Raw genomic sequence first — 24,845 nt, forward strand, 5'->3', positions numbered from 1 at the left:
AGACATGTTGAGGAGGAATTTAGCCATTTAAATCAGCTGTGTTGGATCAAGGACACACATAAAGCCTGGAGTTCTCCCACCACTGCCTTAAATGGTGCCACATTTGTAAGGAAAATGCATTTGTGGGTTGAACAGCAGAGTATGTGTGTTGCAATTTGCCAAATCAAACTTCTAAAGCTGGCTTCAACAGATTTCCATGTTAAAATTCCCAAATTTACAGCCTGGCTCAACAATGGCTTTTGGCTCCTATGGATAGTTCCATCATTCATAACAGCTTTACAGTCTGTGTGTTTAAATAAGTCATCCACTTGTCAGATTTCCCAGCAATATGATTTTCTGTATGGTACAGAGCTAAGTAGCTTGTATTTCACTTTTTGGTGTTTTAACAGCAGCTGCTAAAACACCAACATCATGGCTTCAAAATCCAGGATCCAAGGCCACAGTAGCTGCGGCCAACATTTTACACCATCTATGTTCAAAGATTACTTTAATTGCATAAACACACAACAGTACACAGATGTGAAAAACAATTCTTTTAATGTTAAACCAGTTACAAGTGCAACTTTGATCATCACATCCCACTGTTTAACAGCCTCAATGTTCAAATATGCTTTTAAATGTAATATTAAACAGCTTCTTTTCCCACACCCACCAGGCCATTATATCCTCTTCCTGTAATAACAGACTTTTTTTTTTTTTTTTTTTTTAATTATTATTAAGTTTCTAGATCATGAGACCCAGTGTTACACCATAATGTGAAGTTTTGATGTGCAGAAGTGTTTATTTCTAATACAACTTTAAATTTTTTTGAAAATAATACGCATTATGGTATTAACAGTGTAAAATACAGCACAAACTGCAGCATGACATAAATGAGCTATGATTCCGGGATAAATGGGAGGCAAAATAAGCAGCCAGGCACAGCTCATAATTTAACCACAACGTGTCACCTCTTCACTTCAGACTGTCAAGCAAGTCACAGGCTACAACCAATCATTGCTGAGGAAAGGTGAAGAGGTCTCCATCAATGTTAAGAAGGGAAAAGTAAAGAATAATCGCCACAACTTGAATTTTGACTGCTGCTATGCCTGAAGACGTGTACTGAAGATCCAAATGAGTCACTCAGTCTCAGTAACTTAGATATTCATAAACTCCGAGCTATTGCAGCAACACATATCCAAACCACCCCCCCCAAAAAAGTTAATCCTAGTAATAGTTTAATAAAGAAACACAAACATAAAAACCTAAAAATGAGACACCTTGTCAACTCCCACTCTGAAGCCAGCAAATTAAAGAACACAAGTAAGGCAGCATCAGCCTTACTCCAAATAAAGACTAGAATTCATTAAATACGAGGTACAATTATTCATGTTCAGCCTTTACCAACCCCGTGGATGACTGACAGTGTCATGACAAGTCCGTCAGGTATCTCTGTGGGGTCTTTTGTGTAATTATCAATTTATCTAGCATGCGTTCGCCGATTTCAGGACAAAATGAACCACTTTGAAGCACCCTCACATTTACACCAAGGGGGAATCCGCGTTTGAAATTGTTTACGCCCAGCTGAAGATCGGTCGTCGGCAAGGCAAAACTTCACCCGCTGAGGCATCACTTCCCAAAAATTCAACCCCTCCCTTCGACCCCCTGTGTGTCCCTCTCGTTTCCCCCGCCCCTGAGCTCACTGTACAGCCTGCTCGTTGGCTGTGCTGCCTGAATCCTGGGGCTTCATGACGTCGGGAAGCTCAGGGGGAGTGGAGAAGGGCTCAATCCTCAGCTGCTCAAATGAATCATCTGGGAGAACGACAGAAAGTTAAAACACAGAGAGAGAGAGACAAAAGAGACATTAGACTTTGGAAAGAGATCAAAGTGAGATGAAAGGAGATCCAAAGAAATGAATACTTTTGTATTCAGGGGTACCTGAATTTTAAAATAACAGTTTTTAAAAATGCCAAAAAGACACAAACAGTTTTGTTTTGGACAACTAGACCAATGTTGAACACTGAATAAGTTAAAGTATTTTGCTTCCTTCACTGGAAAAATGGCATTTACTGAGTGACAAAGAGAAACTCTTTAAAAATGCTCTGGCAATCTTTTCTGGCAACATTCCCATTTTTCCTGTTTTCACTTGTATTTTAAGACCATCTCCCGGCAGTCGGTTTCTCTCAGGAAACTCCCAAACCTGCACGACTCTCAAACTTTACCATGAATAACTGGAATACACGGATCAGTAAGTTTTGTTCAGCCAACTTTGCCCAATTTGCCAGACTGTCTATGAAATGCACACACAGTACACACTCCAAATACAATTTCAACCCGTCTGGCGGCACAAACTGGCAACCCGATTCAAAGGATGTGCCTTGCCAATCTCTGCACAGACACCACAGCTGAGTTCTAAATAAATTACCTCTTTTTACCATTTCATCTTTCTTTACTGCAAAGATGCAGTAAAATCGCAAGACATAAACAATGACGAGTTCAGCCACATATGCGCCCATTTCAGTCTGTGTGACACAGAGTTATTGACTTTGCCAAGTTGGACATATTTACCAAATCGAACTTCCAGAGTTAATAACACATAATCAAAACCTTGTAAAAATATAAACGCCTCTTTCCAACTGTAGACAACAAGTTGCAACAATTTTCTTTGAAAGCTGGACAATTTAACAGAAGTGGTTATAGCTCACATTTGGCTTGAAAGAGGATGACATAATACAAAAACTTACAGTTCAAACAGCAAACTATGACTAGCTTTGCTTGCCCAATAGTTATGGTGGGAACATGTCCTATTTAACGATATTCAGGAAAGTACTTAATGCATTAACATGCTGGGCGTGAAAAATTCTTGCGAGCATTTTAACGCAGCCATTCTCACCGACTGCGTAATTTTGCAGTACCAATTTTTTGGGATCAAGCTCAATTTTTATCATGCAAATGAACAGGCGTCACCAAACAGACCACTGCAGTTGGCAACAAGTGTGCTTGTAGCTCCAAATGTGCACCGATACTGAATATACAAATAGTAAAATAATACAATTTTAGCTCAGACAGACAGCTAAACGCCGTTAGTCGGCTCTCTGAAATGATTTCTTTGCCTCCTCAGATGTGGTCCCAACTCTGCCAACAAGGGTTCAAACTGCCCCACTGACATCTTGATACAGCTTCAACTCCTGTACCAAACCATGAAATTCTGCCTTCTTATCGGAACTGGACAAACCTGGAATCTCCAGTTCTTCATTTTCTCGTTAAAAACAGCAGAACCGGCTCATCTTTGCTTGATGTCGACTCATTTTTTTTTTATTAGTACATTCTTTTGAGGACACATTTTTCACAAAAAGCAACATTTTGGGTATGTGCATGTATGTTAAACCAGCGGTCCCCAGCCTTTTTTGCACCACGGACCAGATTATGTTCGACAATATTTTCACGAACCAGCCTTTAAGGTGTCGCAGATAAATACAACAAAATAAAACCGGTACCAAAAAAAAGAAGATTTATTCATAACACACGAGAAAAGACCCAGGGAAACCGAGTTAATGATAAAAAATAACATTAAAAACCCTGAAAACCATAAATTTCACACCCTAGCATCAACTCTCGTGGCCCGGTACCAGTCTGTAGCCTGGGGGTTGGGGACCGCTGTGTTAAACAACAAGTTAACAACTGAAAAATTGGTGCTGTTTTTCGCAACATGCTGTGTTTGTATAGGCTTTTATATTGTGCCATCATAATGACTTCACACATCAGTGGGCTGATAAATATGCTACAACAGAACTACAAACTCCCAGATTTTGAAACTTAAATGTTGGCAGGTATGTTTTTGGAACTTAAGAGATAATTTGGATTGTATAGCGCATCAATGTGACAAGTTGCTTAGTGTAAACCAGAATCCAGAATTTAGAATTTGGCTGTTATCTTTTTTCCCCCTAAACCCGAGTTCAGATCAAGCGAATAAGCTCACAGTAAAAACTAGTATTGAGGTGGGTTAGAAGATGAACTACTCACCACTCAGACGAAATGCTAATCCCACCGTGGCCGGGGCCTGAGGCCGGGCTGTCTGATTTGTGAAGCCGCAGTTTCCAAGAGTTTGACTGTCATTAAGCAGCACGTCATCCTGAAGAAGAAAGAGTTAAAAGACGCAGACATCTTCAGAGATTTGCAGGATCAAGTTTGCAGGGCAGAAGGTTTTGTAACAAAATGAAAATGGCGAGGCCTTGTTCTCTGATGTGAAGACTGCTTGTACTTAACGAAAAGCCAAAGTTTGAGGAAAGGAAAAAAAAAACAGGAAGTCCAGTGATGTGTTCAGATAAAACCTGAACCAAAGTAAATTAAAAATATTTAAACTTTGCAAAAACTTTGATGGGTTTTTTTTTTTAGACTTTCCTGACAAACTGACACTCAGAAATGGAGGACAAGCTTTTTGTCACTGACACTGACTCAACTTCACTTTTACATTGAGAGGGAAAAAAAAGGAGGGGGGCGGGGGTGAGGGCTTGAGGAAATTTAGGACTTCCTTCTAAGTTCTGAAAATATGTTACTGTCACTTGATTTCAGTTATAAACTATAAATGTGCTCCTGTTTGCTGACTGTTAGGGCTAGACATTCAGTGGAGACTTCAAGTAACAAAAGAAAACTTTCATGTTTTGTGAGAACAGCTTTGTCAAGTGAATAAAGAACAGGTATTAGAGCTCCAGCTTTTATTTTGATTAACAATCTCTTTTTTTGAGACATTGTTTAGAGTATAAAATTGTAAGGTCAAAGAAAAAAAAAATACTATTAACAAGGATTCTAGGTAATTTATTTCACCTTATAAAGCCTCTGATCTTCAGGTGGCCTCTTTAAAATGCCCTCCACGATGCGCTTCAGTTCGTAGACTGTGGTTGACTCTTTGGCATCTGTGAAGATGGTCGTCTTGTGACGTCGGATCATTAGAAACACATCCTGGAGTGAGATGAAGTGACAGAAGAAAATCAGATAGTGATGATACTGATAGACACTGTAACCCTGATTCTCAGAAACACACGTCCTGTCTTACTGGATTAAGCTCAATTCTGTTTTCTGAGCATTTATATCAGATACTGTTCGTCTCTGTAGAGCCTACAGAAAGTGTCCAGTGCCATCACCAGATAGATTTATCAAGTGAGAAAAAGCAGGGAGACATATCGGTCCAATACAGGGATCATTAATAAATGCTCAGCTGGTTAAAGTTTGAGCAAAACAAACAGACGGTAGATAGGCGTTTATAAACTGAAACCGTCTCTGCTTAACCAGGTTATTCTGTGTGGGAACACTTTGGTAACTTTATGAGTAAGCCAAGTCACTTCTCTACACCTCACGTTTTAAATAGCCGCAGTGACACATAGCTTAGCTAAGGCAGTTTTAACCAAAGCTTCAGCCATCTGTTAACGCCAGCTGTAGCGGCTTCCTCGATAAACTGTCTTCACAGACTTGAACTATTAAGTTGACAGTTTGTGTTTCAACTCATCTAACTTTTAAAACAAGCCCCGCTCACGCTAAACAACCATTTTTATCTAAGTTATGGCATACATGGCAGCGTTAGCTGATAACTTTAGCTAGTTAGCTTTTGTGCGGCTAAATGGCTATTTGAGCCACAACAAAATTTGGATGACTTATCTCAAACAACAGTCATGTCTCTTAACTTTGATCGGACCCCACTGTGCGTAACTTGCTATCAACTTGAAGAGTATAGCGCAACGAGCCACCATGAGCTACTGTATTGACTAACGCAGGAGAAGCTAGCCAATGCTAGCAAAGGTTAGCTAAACAAAGACATTCGTCTTGGAGTGATCGCTTTGTGACCAGCTTAGCTTAGCTGCTCAAATCAGACATTTTACCGCTCTGGGGAGGGTTTGCCGGCTGACCTAAAGTCGGTTTTTCGTAGTCAACAGGCCACTATATTCTGAGCTGTATGTGTTTTCCTCACTCACCATATCTTGCGGTTGGCTGCACACAGTGGGGAGAAAAACTGCACTGCACAACGACAACTGTGAGCTCAGAGCAGCATCAGGCAGCCACAGCTTTAACTCCACCATCCGCCAGCTGAGGGCAGCTCACAGCGCCGTCAGTCTATGCATGCACAAACGAATGCAACTGGAGAATACGTCTGAATGTCTTATTTCTATTCATAACAACTGCTTAAATTATCAGAGTTAATCGGAGGTCCCGTTTTATGAAGGATTGCACCAAATTTAAAATAAAACAATGTTTTTGTTAATTTACAAAAAAGTCCTATTGCTTTAAAATAGAAATTTCCATAGTAAAGTGGGGGAAAAAACAGGAAACTTTTCTGTAATTTAATGGTTTATCTTTTACTTAATTACTTTGGTGTAGTATGAATGGGTGACGTCGTTATCAGTATGAACAGTTTTAAATCTTATAAAAGTACAGTTAAAAGCGTAAAATGAGTGCCCTGCTTGAATATTGTTCAAAGCTAAACTGTGGGCCTGGTTAGAGTCATTGCAGATTCTGGTCCCTGGGCCTTGTGTTTGATACCCCTGCCATCGATGGTTAGCAGACAGATTAGCAGATGATTTTACAGCTGATAGTTTTAGCAGTCACTAGAGTTAAAAAGTTTAAAAAAAAGAGTATCACCTACGACTGTTTTTAGCACGTGGGAATTGTGTTCAAATACAAAATTAATTGTATAAAGTGCAACGATTGTGTGTTTATCTATAAAATATTTATAATTATTGTGGATATTTATAAACGAGCTATTTGTATATATTAGGGCTATTTCTTTTATTTTGTAACTTTCTAATATATTGCATTAATTAATTTAATTCGGTCTGTTACTGTTCTTATTGTCTTGGAACAACAGTACTACATAATTTCCTTAGGGATTAAAGTATTCGGATTCCAAATATATCAAAACCTAGGACCATAATGATACTCTTTACCTCTCATCTATTTTGTTGGGATCTGGGGTAGGTCAAGGAAATCTTAATTTTTTTTCAGATTTTTTCTGATCTCGCAAGAAGCTTTCTCCTTTTGGATTCAACACTAGTAAAGTTTTGTAACATTGACACCTTTTAAACCATTTCATCATGCCTTCCTTCCCTCAGAGACGAGTGGGATGACTAACCTGACAACAGCTGAGGTTTGGTTTTCTGTCTTGACCCTCACGAGTCAGCAGTGCCTAAAAAAAGTGTGACAGAAAAACACACTTCTCCTTACTGTAAAATAAGAATAGCAGAAGTGAGTTGTAGGCTCGTCAACTGATTCTTGGAAGACTCGTAAATCAGCTGTTTGTGAGATTATTGTAAATAATCTCTTCAGGTGCTCCGGTTTACTCCGACAGTCTGAAGACATGCATGGGGTAACTGGCGAGTCTATACTGGCTGTAGGTGAGATTTTAAGTATGAATGGTTGTCCCTCTGTGTTACCTCTGTGTTACCATGCGATAGGCTGGCAACCAGGGTGTACCCCTCTCTCCCCTTAAGGTAGCTGAGCTAGCCTCAAGCACCCCCAGATTGGATAAGAAGAAGAACATGGATGGTCAATAAATAAAAACTATTCACTAGTGATTAAAAATGATATTTAAATAAAGTTTATTGGCATCTTTTACCTTTTTACAAACAGAAAACATCAACAATCAGCAGCTTAAATCTTACCAGTGGAGGTGGCTGAACTGTTTGAAGTCATAAAAATAATAATGCTATACTGATCAGTCTCCTATGGCTCAGAAAACTGGCTCGCCTTCCTATCCCTACATTTAGATTGTTCCAGTCTCAACACTGCAGACATGCTGCTATATATTTTAAGCAAGACATTTTGCTGCAGTGCTACAGCAAAAAACTGAATTAAAATACTACATCCAAAAATACTTGCGAATGAAAAATAGGTGGAGCATCTCAGTGTATCACAGACAAAGTGGAAAATGCTGTTGAAATGTGCAGTTTCATCAGCAAATCCTCTCCACAGAGCTCAGTACTAGAACATCCCGGTCCACTCATCAGGGTTTCCACCAGAACTAATACCTCCAGGACCGAACACATTCTTCTTCCCTGGTTTGCTGCTAAAGCGGCTCCAGTTTGTTTCTAATTCAAGTGACCTGAAAATAAAACTGAGACAAGTTGAACATCACTGTTAAGTCAGTTTAAAACAACACAAGTACCCAGTGTAGTGTCACTAAACTGCTATAATATCTTTAAGACGTCTCATTGCTGGATTTGAAATCATTTGAAGTCCTTCAACTGATTTCTGATGCCTGTTGAAAGAACACCTCAATAATCTAACCGAGAGAAAATATAAACCTGAATAATTGCTATAATAATAGTAATTACCTAATCCCAGTGATATATTCCACAAATTCACAATGCCCCATATGCTTCACACAGTTCCAAACAACAGTAAAATATAAAATATTATATTACAGTGTGGTGCACAACTCCACATAAAACTCACCGGATAAACTTCTATCTAACCACAAAGGCACTCTCTCGGATCTTGGAAAGTGGAAACTGTGAAAAAAATGGATTAAAAAAAATACAGAAAGTCATTTTACTTTATCTGTAAGGTTTATTAAAGATTTATAGTTTTTAAAACCTACACTTACATCCAGTTCTCTGGGGAACTGAACAGGCTCTAGTCCCTTACAGCAGAGCACTGAGAAAGGCCTCTCCTTGGTGTCCGAATGCTCTTTGAAGCACAGACTGAACACTTTGGCAGGCAGGTAAACATCCCAGTCAGCTGCATGTTCCTCTATTAGATCGTTCACCATCCTGTTTGATTAGGAACATTACAGCACTGAGATGTTACTATGATGACAGAACATCCAGGTATTATGCGCCGATAGTTTGTAATAACAATTTGGTCCATAGGTGCCAGATATTTTATATTTTGGGTTATTTATTCCCTTTTATCTCATTTAGAAAAAATATATAAATATTATTATAAAAGAAAACTACATCATCAGCAGGCAACTGTTGCTACACAACAGATACATATCAGACACTGACACTGATGAACGTCATGTTTCCAGTTGATAGACATTGGACTGTTGGGTCAAATATTCCTTTAGCTCCCAAAAAAAACAAGTACTGAGAATCCACAGAGAGTTAAAAATTGTCCAGACTCTTTCAGCTCCAATAATATGAGTGTGCCCTGTTTCAATAAAGTTTCATGTCCAGACATTGATTGTAAAGAAGCTAATTTCCATCTGAAGTTGATAGACAAAATTCTCACTTTAGTATATTTTTTGACAAAAAAGAAAAACGTAGAGCTCGGCTATAACTTTCGATGTTAAAGTAGATGGAAAAAAATAACAGCAGCTTTGGGATACTTGACATATGCTTTACTACCAGGTGGCTAGTTATGGTCGAGCTGATATAAACACATTAGCACAGATCTGGATAAAACTACTCTCAATAAAAGTTCATGTTGAGGGTCTCCCACTATCATCTGGTAGGAAGAAGATGATGAAAACGGACTACATTTCAGAGATGATCCATCAACAACACAACGCATTAAAACACGTTGCTGTGTGGTTTGAGTGACTCACTATGAATAATCCTGTTACATCATCATTAACAAACAGATACTGATGTTTGCCCGATTTACTGGTGCATGCAGTTATAACTGCCCTAAAAGCATGAAGGCATCCAAAACCATTCACTGCAAAACCAATTTGGTAACAGAAAACTTCAGAGACTTTAACATTTGTCATATTATTAATAACCTAAATGTTTTTATCCTGTGTTAAAAGCTACAAGTTTTCACCTGCACCAACAAGAGAGTGAACTTTGTAGGTCATCCAAATTACAAAATGTATTTTGGTAAAATTAATAAAATCTGGAAAAGGACCAAAGGAAACAAAACTACAGGTATAAAGGCGTAACAAGACTATAAAATGTCACAAAAAACAAATATTAGCACACCCTGGCTTTTTACAGACCTGTCTATCAGCTGTGGTGTGATCATATCTGCGGTGCCCGTCTGCTGATGATAGACCAGAAGAGCAACAGCAACCTTCAGCTGATCTTTCAGTTCACGGTTGATCTGTCATTGGGAAGACATTCACACAGTATACAGATGTGTGAAACTGGACAATGAGGACACAGTATAACATTAGTTTATAACAAAAAGAAGTATCATGCACTATATTATGAGCTGGAAGACACAAAGGGCTTTTTCAGCTGGTGGTAATTCAAACTATATGTTTAATTTAACAAAAATAAAACCAATATTATTTCATTAGCATTTAATTATCATAACATCTCACAGAATGGATAAAGTTTCATGATTTAAGTCATTCTCAGCACCATATTTTTATACTTGAACTCTAAAAAAAAAACAACTGTAGTTTCAAATTGTTAACAGTTCAGATAATGTTTCTCATCTTGCTTTGGGCCTCAGTGCAGCCCTTAAGTTCATCCACTGTCTAAAACAAGCCAGTTTACCTTCCTTCTCTTCCCTTTAAGCCAACAGTCTCCTGACTGGCAGCCACTTGTAAACAGGAGCTTTTTACAGGAGGAAGGTGGAAACATCTGGTCTCACTGACATCATACAAAGCAAGACTAGAGAATTGTTCTCAGGGGATGGCTGCACATGCTTGATTTCACAGATTTTTATGCCAGATGCAGTTCGTGATGCAAACATCCCAAGGCTTCAATTTGACTATTAGAGACAGGAAAAAAGGGGGCAAAGTTCGGAGACATCGCAGGACTCCGTGATAAGTTGTGAAAATACGCTGTGGAAATCGATTCTAGCCATCAGCTGTACTTGTGTTTTGCAGAGAAAACTCATGGTTTTCAAACACAACTGTATTCATTCAAGTACCACAAGACAAAACTGTTACCCATTTGGTACGAACAAACCACAACAGTATATGTGTGAAAGAAAATAAGGAGGAGCATAATAGCTTCCCTTTATGCATTATATGATTGCCGAGTTGGTCTTGTGAAGGTTAAATATGTTCTTTGAATTAAAAGCATGTCACTATAATAACTACATATAGGTTTAACTGCCTTGGGTTTGGTTTTGAGACACTAATTCCAAGTCAGATTTATAAGGCACTTTAAAAAATGCAAGTTTCTAAACTTCAACTACATTTTTGATACTGATATGAAATCAGGTTTTGCAAAACAGTCCAGGCAGATTAATCAAATGTGCGCTCACTTTGTGGACTATGTCAAGAGGCAGTCTGGAGAGGATTCTTAGTGGATATCCAAAGTGGGCAATGATGTCCACGATGTGCTTTGCCACATCTGAAGGGAGGCACGCTGTCATCGGCACAGCTTCCACCCATTTGGAGTAGAAGTCGGTCACCGTCAAAATGTATTTGTGTCCATTTACTGTTTGGGGCAGCGGTCCACGGACATCCAGAGCAAGCCACTCCCATGGCTCCTTCACCTGCAGTCAGGATAATGCATCAGGCAGAGGGACAAAACCATCCAAAACCCTGGTTTGGATTTGGAGTAACACCTGCAGGTAATCGTGCTACAACAGACGTACCTCTATAATGTTTTCATTGTCTTTATCCTCAGGCTGTAAAAATGACAAAAGAGGAGGTGAATTAAGTGCTTCACGATATAAAAGACAAGCTTTTACAGATTAAAGTGGTGTAAGAATTCTGCAGCAGAGACAGGAAACTGTGACACAAATGTGCCCAACACTCGGTGTCCTGATACCCGTGTGGAGCCCTTGGTTAAAGCTAGTCTGGCGAATTCTGTTTAAAAATGTCCCAGTAGTGGGTGAACTGGAAATATATGAGAATAAAAGTTTATTTTTTGTTTATGATCCAATCACGTGATCAGGCTTGTGGTTTTAGTGTTCATTCGTTCATCCGGTTTCTGAGAATTACACCCCTAGTAGACTGAAAATATTCTACTTACACTGAAATTATTATCTGGAGCCCAGTGGATACTCTGTTGATGCAGGTGGAAACACACACATAGATTAACTCACACTAATGAAGATAAACAGCAAGATAAAACATATCGGATACGCCGTAAATGCCATAAGATTAGCTAAACATAAACTCTCAAGTTATCCCAGTGATCAGTATGTATAAAATACAATTGCATTTACCTGTGGTACACAGTAATCGCCATGAAAAAAGTGTGGAAATGAATCGATCTTCATCAGCGCTTCATCAATTATAATCCTCCATTTGTCTGACTTTTTGGGATCTCTAATCATTAAAACAGAAAAAAGTTAAAACATTAAGGAAACAATAATATATATTTGTACAGAAATGATTAAAAAAATAAATAAAAGAACAGGAAAAAAAAATTTGATTTATGAAGGAGAAGCTAGACACTTCTCTAGTGTTTGATTTGATTTTATCTTTATCTTTTTCCCAAGAGAAAACCTGTGATCAACCAGAAAGTCATCTTTGCCAACACAACAATTCCCAAAGAAACCTTTGGTTAAGTCTGAAAACTGGTTTAGTGACCTAACCAGTGGCCAGATCTCCAATGGACCAATACAGCAAACCACCATGACTGTAAATCTGTTTTTAAATGCGTGTACAGCAGGAAAATGTCATCTTAAATGCTTTTATCAGCTTTTAAAAGAAAAAAAAGTTAGGTTTGATATTGTGTTATACCTGTAACCACACAAACTTCACTGTAAACCTGCAAACTGTACCATCCAAAACAACCTTTTTGCAAGGTTACTGTGGTTTTTAGGCTTGTGCATTAAATATATATCAATTTAAAATCTGAGGCGTTTGTATATTGTTAGCTGCTTCTATAAAGACATAAATGAGCCACAATCTTTCAGCAGGTAGCAGCTGACAAACCAGATTGTTTTTATACCTCTGAGAGAAACTGACTGGTCAGAAGTAACATGTTTAGTCCTTTTATCCTTTTTAATCTTTTGCTTTTCTTCTAAAACTTCTAACAAATCTTAAATGTCCCTCACTGAGCACAAAACAAATATTTTTCTCAGCAAATAAATATCAAGCATCAAAACCAAGCAAAGAAGAACGCTTTGTTTTCAGAATTTATGTGCATATTTGAATGTGTAGCTTATGACTACAAGGTAGCACTTTTTAGTACACCTGTTTGAACGATATAAAGTGCATTAAACTAAACTCGAGACTACAAGTTGGTCAGCAATGTGGCTTTCTTTCCCAAACTACACTGTCACTATAAATATACAGTGGAATATATATGATTCAATTTGAGACACCTAGAAACTATTTCTCATAACCTCATTATGGAGCATGTGTGAATGTTAAAAGCTCAGCGAATATATAACAAAAAAGTTGCAGATGCAGTGAATTAAAGAGCGATGAAAACAGGAGGAGGAAGTTGGTTTTAGAGAATAATATGGAAGGAAAAACTGTAATGCTGCAAATATTATTTACCACAATCTAAATTTTGATCTCTAAGCTCATCCAGTCTTGTTTCCTTTATTGAACAAACACTGCAAAAATTAAACCTTTCTTCATTTTAAAATGTTATTAATAACATACATGGCTTGGCTCCTACCTATACAGCAGATCTGCTGAGACTGAAAAGGGTCGTCTGGGTCTGAAAAGGTCTTTTAACTGTTTTACGCTTTTACTTTAAAACCAGAGGTAATAATGCTTTTGAGGTTGCCACTGCTAAACTTCCCTCAGCTTATCAGGTTGGCTGAATTGTTGGTTTTCAGTGACGCCTCATAACTCAGCTTTTCCTTAATCGTTTGACTGTTGTTTTGTGTGTATGCAGGAATAAATGTAAGACTAACTGCATGTTTGATTATGTACACTTATCCTTAATGTGTGGTTTTATTCAAACGGTTAAGCACTTTGTAAATATGTGCTTTACAAATAAATGTATTATTAATAATTAACAAGCAAATATGCACAAGAAGCTAATGGCAGTCTTCAAACTATAAACACTGACTTATTAGAGGTATAATTAATGATTAAAGAAACTGGCTCCATAGTGTAGCTGTTCACACATTTGCCTAAAAAGTGAAAGACACCAAAGAAGAGACACAAATCCCTCATGAAGGGCATCAGTACTGTGCATACTGAAGCATTACTGCTTATTACTGATTTAAGAAAAGAGGACTAGGACAGTAGAAAGTCTCTTTGTGTGTAGTGACATACCCAGAGGTCTCTTGTTCTGTCTGGCTGGGTTCTTTGCTCCGGACGCGGTCCTCTGTTGCAGGGAGAGCTGATGTTGCAGATGCAGCCAAATTCTTCTCTGAGCTTTTAGCACCAGGTTGCTGCATTCACAATAAAAGAAACAACACATAATGTATTTAGAAAAATGAATAACATTAAACGTTAAACAATAAACAGTTAACTGTCTGGGTCAGCTCACCTTGTGTCGTTTACGTCTCGGGTTAATGGCAGCCTGTATCAAGGAGACAGTAACAACACCTTTATTTTTAAGAAGTCTCTGAGCTTGAGAAGTTAAACAGAAAAACGGGAGGAGTTTCATTATGCAGCTTAAAAAATTTCACAAATGTTTTATTTTTAAATGATGACAACAATTATCTATGATACACACAAACCTTCTTTTTCTGTGTGTTGTCAGTCGGTGTAAATATGGTGGGAACCGCATCTTCCCGAAGTGTCACACTTTTGCCCGTTTTGTCAATGTACTGCTCCTCGAAGTGATTGATGCACAGAACAGAAAAGCGAGTCGGCGTCCAGTCCTTCCACTTCATGTTCAGTACCCATTTTTTAAGTTTTCGGGGGTTGTACAGGGGAAACCTGCATGCACACACAGAAAACATTTTTTTCCCCTGTGTGAAAAGTAACTCACTAAAAATCATGTAGAGTTCAGTAAATTTTACCTGTTGACTAATTCTGTTAAAACTAATTATGATAAGCTACATGTAAAATAATACTCAGTATTTCCAGAGTGATATACTGAATGTAAGCAAGATAATTAAACACTTAAACAACAGAAAAACATAATAATGAGAGCATAATTTACAGTTAAAGGTCTCAATCAGGAGTATTTTTGTCTCATAAATGTAATTTAGAGGATCTTTAGTGGTCTTTCTTCTTCTTCTTCTTTTTTCAGTTGCTGCCTTTAGGGGTCGCCACAGCAGTTCATCTGCCTCAATCTCAACCTTTGCTTAGCATCCTCCTCTGTCACAGCAACCCTCTGTATGTTCTCCTTTATTACATCCACAGCTCCATGTTCAGCATCCTTTGTCCAATATATCCACTGTCCCTGCACATGTCCAAACCATCTAAAAATGCAGCTCTCTAACTCTGTCTCCCAACACTCAACCTGAGCTGTCCCTCTAACACACTCATTTCTAATCCTGTCCATCCTGGTCATTTACAATAAAAAAAATCTTAACAGCTCAAGCTGCACCTCCTGTGTTTTTGTTAGTGCAACCATTTTCAAACCATAAATAATAGCAGGTCTCGGTAGCATCTTGTAAACTTTTCCTTTTACCCTTGCTGCTAGCCTGTCAAAAATCACCCTTGACACTCATCTCCACCCACTCCACTCTGCCTGCACTCTTTTCTTCACCTCTCTTATGCACTGTCTATTGTTTTGGATGGTATGTAAACTCATCTACCTTCACTGCCTCTACTTCTTGCAGTGTCACACCTGTGTCTCTCTCATTTCTCTTCTCTCCAAAGTCCACATCTTCACACCTGTTCCCTACTGTCAGTATAGGTCACAATGTTCCCTGCACACATCACAGTCCATGAAAACTATGGACTATGATGTTTGTTGGTGAAAGAAGCACCTCGGGGCTGATCACTGATACAATCCCACCAGCACCTTAAACCCTTATGTCACTCCTACAGCACACAGCTCACAAGTGGTTCTCAAATGATTTGACTTAGAATTTAGTGTGAATAAAACCCCTCTATTGCAACTGCATTTTCTGCAGGTGTGATTTTTAGAGTTCGGTTTGTTTTGGGTAAAAAAAATGCTTAAAAATCCACATCTAAGTTATACACCTTTGTAAGAGGGCATAAACTTTCTTTGTTTATGCCCTTTTTGCTTAGTGAGCTTGTGTACACGTCTCGGTAACTTTACCAGGTGCACTCCGAACTGCACTCCCATGCATACAGAAAAAGATCTAATTATGTGGGCTTAAAATGTTGAGAAAAGGTGGAAAATGTGACTCTTAACACTGATACAAGCCTACTTCTGTCAGCCACTGTTACTTTACAAACGTGCTTCTAGCTGTTTGTTGGTTTAGTTTAACGAAAAAGCAGCGCTACTATTGAAAACTTACTTAAAAAACTTTACGTCTGGATCGCTCGAGGTGTCGCAGTTGTAGGCACACTTATATCTCCCCATGTATGGTCAAATTTCGGTCAACTTAGAACCACAAAAACCGATTTTGTTGTTGCTAACGCTAAAGTTGTTTGAGAAACGTCTCAAGCTAACAACGCGGACACTTCAACATCCGGAAGGACATTTCAAAATAAAGGTCGCATTTATCCTTCCTTACAAATATGTAGCCTTTTTTTTGCATTTATCATTAAAAATTAATAATATTTATGATTGATAATTAATAAGATTTTTTTTTTCAAACATTGTGGTATTTGTGAAAATTCCTGATATTAAGATTATTTTTAACCACATGGTGAAAACTAGAGAAAATTAATTAGCTGGATCCATAAATGTGATCTCTCTTTGAAATGATGTCCTGAACTAATAGCTTTTTCTTGTTTGGGGTAAAGTCTACAATTTCGTGTTATCGTTCAGCAACTGTGGTTTCCCCAGAAAGACATGTCCTTAAATCACTTGTTGTCTTACTGTAATGTAATAAATTGAATTTAGGCATTAAAAAATATATGTACTTTAAAACACAGCCACAATTCACGAAGACTAAAATTGACTGAGAGGACTGAATTATGTATCTATTATGTTTACATTTACTCTTATAGTGATTTTTGTCTCATTTTGTAATTTCACTCGTATTTTAATCTACTTTTTCATTATTTTTTTAATGACAAAAAAAACAAAGTTAAGAACAATAATTAAGAAATAGCCCTGTGGCATGTAAGAAAACTTTAATTATTATTATTATTATTGTGTGTTTACGTACTAGTAGTAAATTTTAATTCTAATTTTACTCAACGATGTTTCGAACTTGACATATCCGCTTTGCACCGGATGTTGTTGCTCCCTCTTCTTTGTTGTGCATTGATTGGTTAAGGCAGTTTAATACCGCCCCCTTCAACAGGAGGACGATCACATTTTGTTTTGCATATTTTCTTAAGCAAAATACCCACAAAAAAAGCTCCAAGATCATTTTCTCCATGGTGATCTGCAGGGGTTTTTTTTAAATTACTTCAATAAAATATTATTCCTGTAAACATATAAACTATTTTTCTCTCCAGAGTTGGGGCAGCTAAATGAATCAAATCAGGCATACTTAAAAACATCTTTGTTTATTTAAAGCTTCTCAGCTGCTTTTTGTTTTCCACTCGACTCTCCACTCATCCCAGTCGATCATGGTTCGTTTCATGTCCCATCCTGCAGCTTCAGCACCTGCAGGTTACATTTCCAGAATCATGCTTCCACTAAAGGAATCAAAGAGGATGATTGGTAAGTTAAAGCAGTTTTGCATGTGCTCACCTTTAAGGAATGGATTGAAAATGGCATCCATCAGCTTGTGACTCTCGTGCACCATTTCCCAGTGACCTTCTAAAAAGAAAAGAGGAAGTTTTACAGTTCTTCACATTTAAACAGTCTATTTATAAACATGGAAGGAGGTAAAGGCTCACTTTGCTGTTTCGGTGCAGCCCCTGTAGCTTCTCTGGAGTTTGACGAGCTCAGCATGTTGCTGAGTACTACCGCCTGGCACATCGCTCTGATTTCGTCACTCACTGAAGCTTCTGGTCCCAAACAAACACATACACAGCCTGCGAGAAAGACAGGAGGTTTAAAATAACTTTCCAAGTATGTAAACATGCTGCTTTTCTTTGCATGGGTGGAAGACAGCATACCATTTCTGATTCCTAACAGGTAAGGCATGCTGTTTTCCTTCAAAGCCAACTGAAGATCTTCTGGGCTGCAAAATGAGCAGAACTATAATGAAATTCCTTTTAGTTGTATCACATATTTCCGAAGTGTTTTTGACTTCAACGTATAACAGACCAGTGGCTCACAGCTGGAATACACAAACTGTGGCAGGAGGATGAATCTTTAGATAGCCCATAAATTCATCCATAAACTGTTACTGTTTTTTAAGATTATCAAACTTTTTGCCCGTCACTGTTTCTGTGTGTGATTTAAGATTGAGACTGATTTGGGGGTCAGAGGAAGGTGAACAGAAGAGACAAGGAGGCACATGAAATGAGAAAAGCCTTCTTCTTCTTCGCTTCCTCCACTTGCATCTTTGGTGTGAGGAACTAAGATGCAAGTAAGAGAATCGAAAACATGCAATTTGAGAAATGAATGTTTAGAGGGGGTTTGGCTGACTATGGTAACTTGTTTCTGCCACAAATGAATTTTTTTGGGTGTCCATAAGTAAAAACTTTCGGGAGAGTATCTCAGAAATAAGATAATTTTCAGATCTAAAATCTCGACTTAGCTCTGTCGTCTGAAGTGACCAACATTTGGGTTTTGTCGTGCTTATTATTTCTTTTTTCTTTGGGTGGTAAAAGCAGCTTGTCAGTGTCTGACTTTAACTATTTAATAAAAACTTCCCTTTTCTGGATTTTTCCTCCTTGTCTCACTTTTCCCCTGCATACTTTCATTGCTATTGCAACATTTAAATGCGTGCAAACCAAGTTTTGAAATCACCTCTGTGCAATCTCCTGCAGCCTCACTCCAAGCTTCATCGGCACAGTTTGCCCAAACTCTAAAAGAAAATCAAAAACAAAACAGAAGACAACTTATTAAGATTTACTAAGACTCAACACAGGACTCAACCTTGCCAATGCGATAGCACAAAAAACATAATTCTTACCAAAGAAAACTGGTTCTCTCTGATTGGCCTCTGGTGGACTCAGGATTCGTTTGTCCTTCAGGTACTGCTGCAGTACGATAGAAAGCCGTGCTTCATTGAAGGTTTCCATGACAACTGAACGCACAGCCTTGTAGTTGGCAAAAAGATGAAGCACGGTGAAGAGGAAGAAGAGGCAGAGAGTCAATCTAAACAAGACAGAAAGGGAGAAAGAGACGGAGGTGGGTGATGTTAGAGGCATGAAACACTCTAAAGCAACAGTTCACCTTCATTATTATTTACTATTGCTATTTTTTTATTATTATCCTATACTTTGATTATCATTTTTTTTGTTCTTCTTCTTTATTTTTTTGGTTTCTTTGATAACTTTACTTGCTGTGCATTACTTTAAGTCAAATTTACTTGACCTGATCCTTCTAGATAATTTTGTCTGGGTTCGGAGATACCAGCTAAGGAGATGTCCACCTTGTCTTATAATATAATAAAACTGTACCACAATCACCTTGAATGCTCAAAGTGCCCAGAAAAAAAAAGTTTTTCTCCAAAACTAGAACCTCACATCAAAATAATCATAAACAGCACCGCAGGCTGGAGGAAAAACGTGTTTTTCGGGGTAAACTGACCCTTTAAGAATATAATTAGTATTTGAAATAATAACTAAAAACATAATTGAAATAACAAAACTTACACTGGATTATCAGTGACGAGGGGAATGAGAATCAGACTGACCAGCAGTCCGGCCAGATTCACTAAAGTCTCCTAAAGGAAAACACAGAGATGATGATGTTATGATGGCTTCACAGATTTGCTACAAATTACCTGTTTTTTACTATGTGTCTCAGGAGATAACCAATGTGTACATAATAAAATGTATCTGCTTCAGTGGCAGGGACCTGAAATGTTGCTGTTATTATTAATCAAACGTGCTTTACCTGGTTTAACTTAAAACTACCATTAAAGGGCCTTTTGTGCTTCTTTCTTGTCCCACACCAAAGTATTGTATAATATATCCTTTTATAATTACCATCACATTACGTTTCCATCCTGGTACATTTAAAACATTGAAAATATAGACAATGAACAGTGTAAAACTGCTCACATTGGTTAGCTTGATGATAAACAGTGTGATGAAAGTAGGAGTGGCAGCTACCTGACTGCCATCTTTGGCAGAGATGTCAGCCATGTTGTCTCTGCGGGCCTGATGAACAGTGAGAGCCGCTCTGGTCGCACCACCTGCCACTCCAACAATAGACTGGAGAAGACAAACACAACTGGATGACATGCAAGATAACGCAACGTAACGTTTTATACTTTTCCTGCATCCTTGCACCTGTGCTGTCCTTGGTCAACTAGACTGAAATTACACCTTTATATTACCTATTTAGCAATGGGAATAGCCTTTTAAATGGTGTACATTAATTAATTTTGATCAGAATTAACCTGTTTTTTGTTTGTTACCTTGAATATCCCTGCAGTGCACACAATGAAGGTGAAGCAAGCAGGAAAGTAAGGAGCCAATATTTCCATGAACATGGCAATGTCATTGAGCACGTCAGCAAAAAGTCTGGTTGGGAATTAAAAAACAAACAAAAAAAACTCAAATGGGTTTCCAGTGGTGACTGGACTGACTTGACTCTTACACATTTAGCACATACCTCCATTTTTTGGCCTCAGAGTCCAGCTTACTCCTGGAAAAAGATGAAGAAAATTACTTTGAACATAATTTCTATCAGAACAAAAGCCAATTCTAAAAGCCAGTGTTGTATATATATGAGAAAGCACTGGCAAATGGCATTGAAGGAAATACTGATAGAATCACTTCCTTAAATTTGCTTAAAGCACTGAATTTTATGCACTTTAAAAAAAAAATTATCATCAGTGGCAACAGTTGTAGAATCTAAAGTATTTGCTTTTGCACACTGGGTTAGATCTTCTCATATAAGCCTTACCCTTTCCGCCAGGCGAAGAGGATTCTTCCCAACATGCCAGTCCCATCTGCAGGGAGACACATTTGCTTGTTATCAAAACACCAGTGAGGTCAGCATGAGCTGTGCAGGGTTAATGTAAATGTACAGTATTTTTCCACCTTTGAATAACCAGGTAACAGTGGCTGCAGCTACGGTGGCCTCCTGGTTTCCAACACCAAAACCTCTGAGGGAAGCCTGAGTGGCGAGAGTCCCTGACAGAGAGCTGGAGAAGGCCTGAGAGAGGAGGAAGAGCGTGACTGAAGAGGTTTAATGTCACAGATATCTAACTATCTCTGTTGTATCATCCACTGTACCTGCATGGTATCCCAGAACTGGTACTGCAGGTAATCATCGCTCACACTCTCTGGATAACCTTGAGGCAGAAAGACGCTCTGAAATCAAAAGTTCAAACTTGAGGTTGAAGTTTGCAGTCAGTGTAAGCACAATGAAGTTCACTTGTGCCTTACTTTAAAAACTCCAAAAACCGAGTTTCCTCCTGAGTGACCTTCACTCCCATCTCTCCTCCTCTCCATCACTCCATCTTTTGATACATATTTCCAGGACTCTGCACTGCCATATCTCTCTGTTGCCAAAACCACACCTTTGTCCGTCTCCATTTATACTTTTAAGAGCGATAGTCGGAGGGGTGTAAACGATTTTTTTTTTAAACAAACTGAGCAATTCTGCGGCTTCAGATCCACTGGGATGCATTTAATTAAAGCCAAGCTAAGAGTGGACTTCAGCGTGACAGAGCCGACGTGTCCTGTTTTGTTTTCATTTGTGACGTTTCCGGGTTTGCTTCCGCACTCATAGTTTCCCTATCACTCATTGGTGGATTAGAAGTTCAAGGCGGAGCCCCAACGGAGACGCTCAAATGACGTCAAATAAATAGGTTTTTTTTCTTTGCTTTTTACGGTCATGCTGGCGGATATTTTCCATAATCATGTGTCAGTTAACATGAATGAACTCAGATGATAAAAAACAAATACTGTCAAATAAAACACAAAAAACGTACACAAGCAGGATAAATAAATAAAATACAAACAATAAATAAAAATAAAAATGTGATACCAACATTGCAATGCACATTCATTTAAGACAATATCTACAGTTTCTTTCCCCTAAATTTCACCAACCTTATTTCATACGGCTGCAATGAACTTCACGTATTTTAACTATTTTTCCATTCTTTATCTTCCAGGCGATTTAAAATTAAACATAAAAGTATAAACACAATACATACAGTTAAATAAATAAACAAATAGAAATGGTTCATCCTGTCCTGGTGTGGCACCTGCTTTCTCTCTCTCCCTCATTGCTGTTCTACCTTTTTCTCCCCTCTCTGTGCAAGTGAATGGTGATTAACCAATCCTTTACAGCAGTGGGTGTGGTGTCTGATAACCCAGAGCAAGCACAGCTGTTGTACACCTGAGCAATCATCCTCAGTATTTAAATTCAGAGTGCTGCTCAGGATTGTTAAACTGTTTTTGTGGTACTGTTATTTAGGGGTTTTAGTGCAATTATAAACTGTTTGCTTGGGTTTAACCTGTGAGACGCTCACCTGCCTTTCATTTCCTGTGTTTGGGAAACTCTCTGGAGAACCTGGACCTATCTGCATACCTGCTTTGTCCATTCCCCCTTTTACCAGCTGGAAAATAACCTGCCTCATGGACGCCAAGCACAATCACAGTACTTTTGCAAAGACAGGAGGTTGGTGAGAGGTTTTTTGGTCCTCGGGAATTAACACAGTTTCTGAGGAAACAAACTTCACCGCTGCAGAAAGCCCAGATCAGTCATTAAAGTTTTGTACCTATGGACCATTTGCTTAACTACCAGTTTATTAACCAGCTAATTCTTGACTTCTGGTTGCTTATCTTCCTTGCAAACCCATCTGTGCTCTACTGTATTTACTCCTGTTCTACTGGTATTAAAGTCAAGTTAAGATACACAGACTACCACAAACGTTATAGCTGTGACACTTTTGTAAAACTGATTTAATCCCATTTCATTTATGTAGTGCCAAATATAACAACAGTTGCCTCAAGGCAACACAGATAAGAACCCCATCAATCAAATGACCCCCTTTCACCAAGCACTTAGCGACAATGAGACGGAAAAAGTCCCTTTTAATAAGAAGAAACCTCTGGCAGAACTGGGTTTGGGGAGGGGCGGCCGTCTGCTGTGACAGGTTGGGGGTGAGGGAAGGGAAAAAGGACAAAAGACACACTGTGGAGGAGATCCAGAGTATTAATATTAACTAATGATTAAATGCAGAATTGAATGCAGGTGTGTAAACACACAGTGAAGAAGAAACACTAATCCATCATTGGAAGCCCCTATAGCCTAAGGCAAGAATCAGGGTCACCTGATCCAGCCCTAACTATATGCTTTATCAAAAAGGACATTTGTAAGCCTAATATAATTCAACTGGCAGATGTAAGAAAAACATGCTTTATGTGAAGCACAGAAGTTAAACTGATAAAGAAATAGAATAGATCATACTTTATTCCCTCGGGATGAATAAAGTATGATCAATCAATCAATCAATCAATCAATCAAATTCAATAAGAAACTAACCAGCAGTAGACCAGTAAAAATGTTAAAGCCAAAGTTGAAGCCAAAGCGTGTCTAGTGTTCGTAAAGACCTGGGTTCATAGTTCATCATTTTTATGAGCATGCCAGAGAGCTACTGAGGCATAAAAACCAGTATTAAAACGTTAAAAGTTTTAATACAGGATGGAAAGTGATTTTTAAAACTTTGGATGCAGAATAACGCAGAATATAAATAAATAGTTATAGTAGTAACATAGTTAAATATTTACCTATAATTTTGCAAGCTGTGGCTTTAGTTGTTCAAGGTAGTTTCTTAAGATTCCTGTAAGCAGTGCATTGCAATCATCCAGCAAACTAGAAATACATGGATGAGTTATTCAGTTACATGATAACTGCTGAATCTGTGTTATACTTCTGTGGTGATAAAACAGATTTTAACAATGTTCTGAATGTGGCCCAGGAAATCTGCAAAGTGAGGTCAGCATCTGTGAGACTCGAGTGGTCAGGACTGCTTTCTGATCAAAGTTAAACCGAAGGCGGTTATTAGCCATCCAGTTATCAACATCACTGAAACGGATAGTGCATCAGTCAGCAGACTGGGAACTCTGTGTCATGAGCATAGTTGATGACACATGCTTATGACACACTAAATTAACAATCAAGTGACCATGGTAACTGGTGTAAGTTAATCAGTAGTTGTCATGGGGGTATGACACATGAGCTAAAATTCCCAAGACAAACACCAAAGTCCCACCCTCCATAGGCCTGCCCACCTCTGTAGTTACAACATTGCAGAAATCATTAGAAATCTTCAGAGTGCAGGACTGTGTCTGTGATATGACTTAAGCAAAACCCACATTTACAGAGGTCTTATAAAGGCCCTGCATGTCAGTGGTAACTCGTGGACATTTTTTTTCCCTTAAAGATTCTGCAAAGTAATGTAAGATTAGTTACGTGCCTGCAGTTATTAATAACAGACAGATTCAGACTGTTTTTCTTTAGAAGTGGTTTAGCAATAGAAGATTTAAGTAAGGCAGGAAAAATGTCAGACTGTCACGAGGTGTTTACAGTGGTTAAAATGCCCTTATACAAACAGCTAAAAGTACAAAAAAGGGGGGTGAGGATGGGTTCAAGTGAAGACGTGGAACTGTTAAGACTTTGAATGCTCTGATAATACTCTGATAATCAGCCTTGACCTCTGTAAAATTAGTTACAATGAGTAAAAAATAAATAAATAAATGAGAATGATATATTTTGATAGCAAAAGCTAAGGTTTAGATTCCTTACCAGTGGTGAGTTAGATCTCACCGTGTTCAAACTATTATTCATAATATATGTCATTATTTTATTGAAGTTTTTGGGGAGAATGTAAATATATTTACTGTACAAACTTGCACCTAAACCTTTTTATTGCACAGAACTGTAACTGTACATCTACAAAACATATATTGTTTTATCGCACACAAT

The 24,845-nt window shown here is 38.2% G+C and overlaps 3 protein-coding genes across 4 annotated transcripts; all 3 read right to left on the bottom strand.

The window, feature by feature from the left end:
* Positions 1-520: 520 nt before the first annotated feature.
* Positions 521-6,098, bottom strand: elob (elongin B). The gene is made up of 4 exons (XM_031750729.2): positions 5,946-6,098; positions 4,804-4,938; positions 4,003-4,111; positions 521-1,791 (listed from the first exon to the last, which is right to left on the bottom strand). Exons 1-4 carry the CDS (start codon positions 6,048-6,050, stop codon positions 1,679-1,681), a joined length of 462 nt encoding a protein of 153 aa, XP_031606589.1. The 5' UTR covers positions 6,051-6,098; the 3' UTR covers positions 521-1,678.
* Positions 6,099-7,541: 1,443 nt separating this feature from the next.
* On the bottom strand, positions 7,542-16,360 carry zgc:153292 (uncharacterized protein LOC100003014 homolog). 2 transcript variants are annotated; one of them, XM_031750716.2, is made up of 12 exons: positions 16,174-16,360; positions 14,473-14,674; positions 14,280-14,312; positions 14,063-14,181; positions 12,046-12,148; positions 11,850-11,882; positions 11,470-11,502; positions 11,134-11,367; positions 9,911-10,014; positions 8,573-8,738; positions 8,422-8,477; positions 7,542-8,068 (listed from the first exon to the last, which is right to left on the bottom strand). In XM_031750716.2, the coding sequence occupies exons 1-11, from the start codon at positions 16,236-16,238 to the stop codon at positions 8,433-8,435; spliced, it is 1,137 nt and encodes a 378-aa protein (XP_031606576.1). In that variant the 5' UTR covers positions 16,239-16,360; the 3' UTR covers positions 7,542-8,068; positions 8,422-8,432. The 2 variants fall into 2 exon arrangements, with proteins under 2 accessions (XP_031606576.1, XP_031606568.1); XM_031750708.2 differs by having other exon boundaries at positions 7,542-8,080.
* Positions 16,361-17,319: 959 nt separating this feature from the next.
* On the bottom strand, positions 17,320-21,620 carry rusf1 (RUS family member 1). The gene is made up of 14 exons (XM_031750695.2): positions 21,293-21,620; positions 21,140-21,217; positions 20,945-21,059; positions 20,808-20,853; positions 20,514-20,546; positions 20,317-20,422; positions 20,009-20,110; positions 19,547-19,617; positions 18,862-19,046; positions 18,696-18,753; positions 17,897-17,961; positions 17,675-17,812; positions 17,526-17,594; positions 17,320-17,438 (listed from the first exon to the last, which is right to left on the bottom strand). The coding sequence occupies exons 1-14, from the start codon at positions 21,440-21,442 to the stop codon at positions 17,353-17,355; spliced, it is 1,302 nt and encodes a 433-aa protein (XP_031606555.1). The 5' UTR covers positions 21,443-21,620; the 3' UTR covers positions 17,320-17,352.
* Positions 21,621-24,845: the final 3,225 nt, after the last annotated feature.

This window comes from Oreochromis aureus, linkage group 4 (genome assembly GCF_013358895.1).
Source record: "Oreochromis aureus strain Israel breed Guangdong linkage group 4, ZZ_aureus, whole genome shotgun sequence".
NCBI classification, from domain to species: domain Eukaryota; kingdom Metazoa; phylum Chordata; class Actinopteri; order Cichliformes; family Cichlidae; genus Oreochromis; species Oreochromis aureus.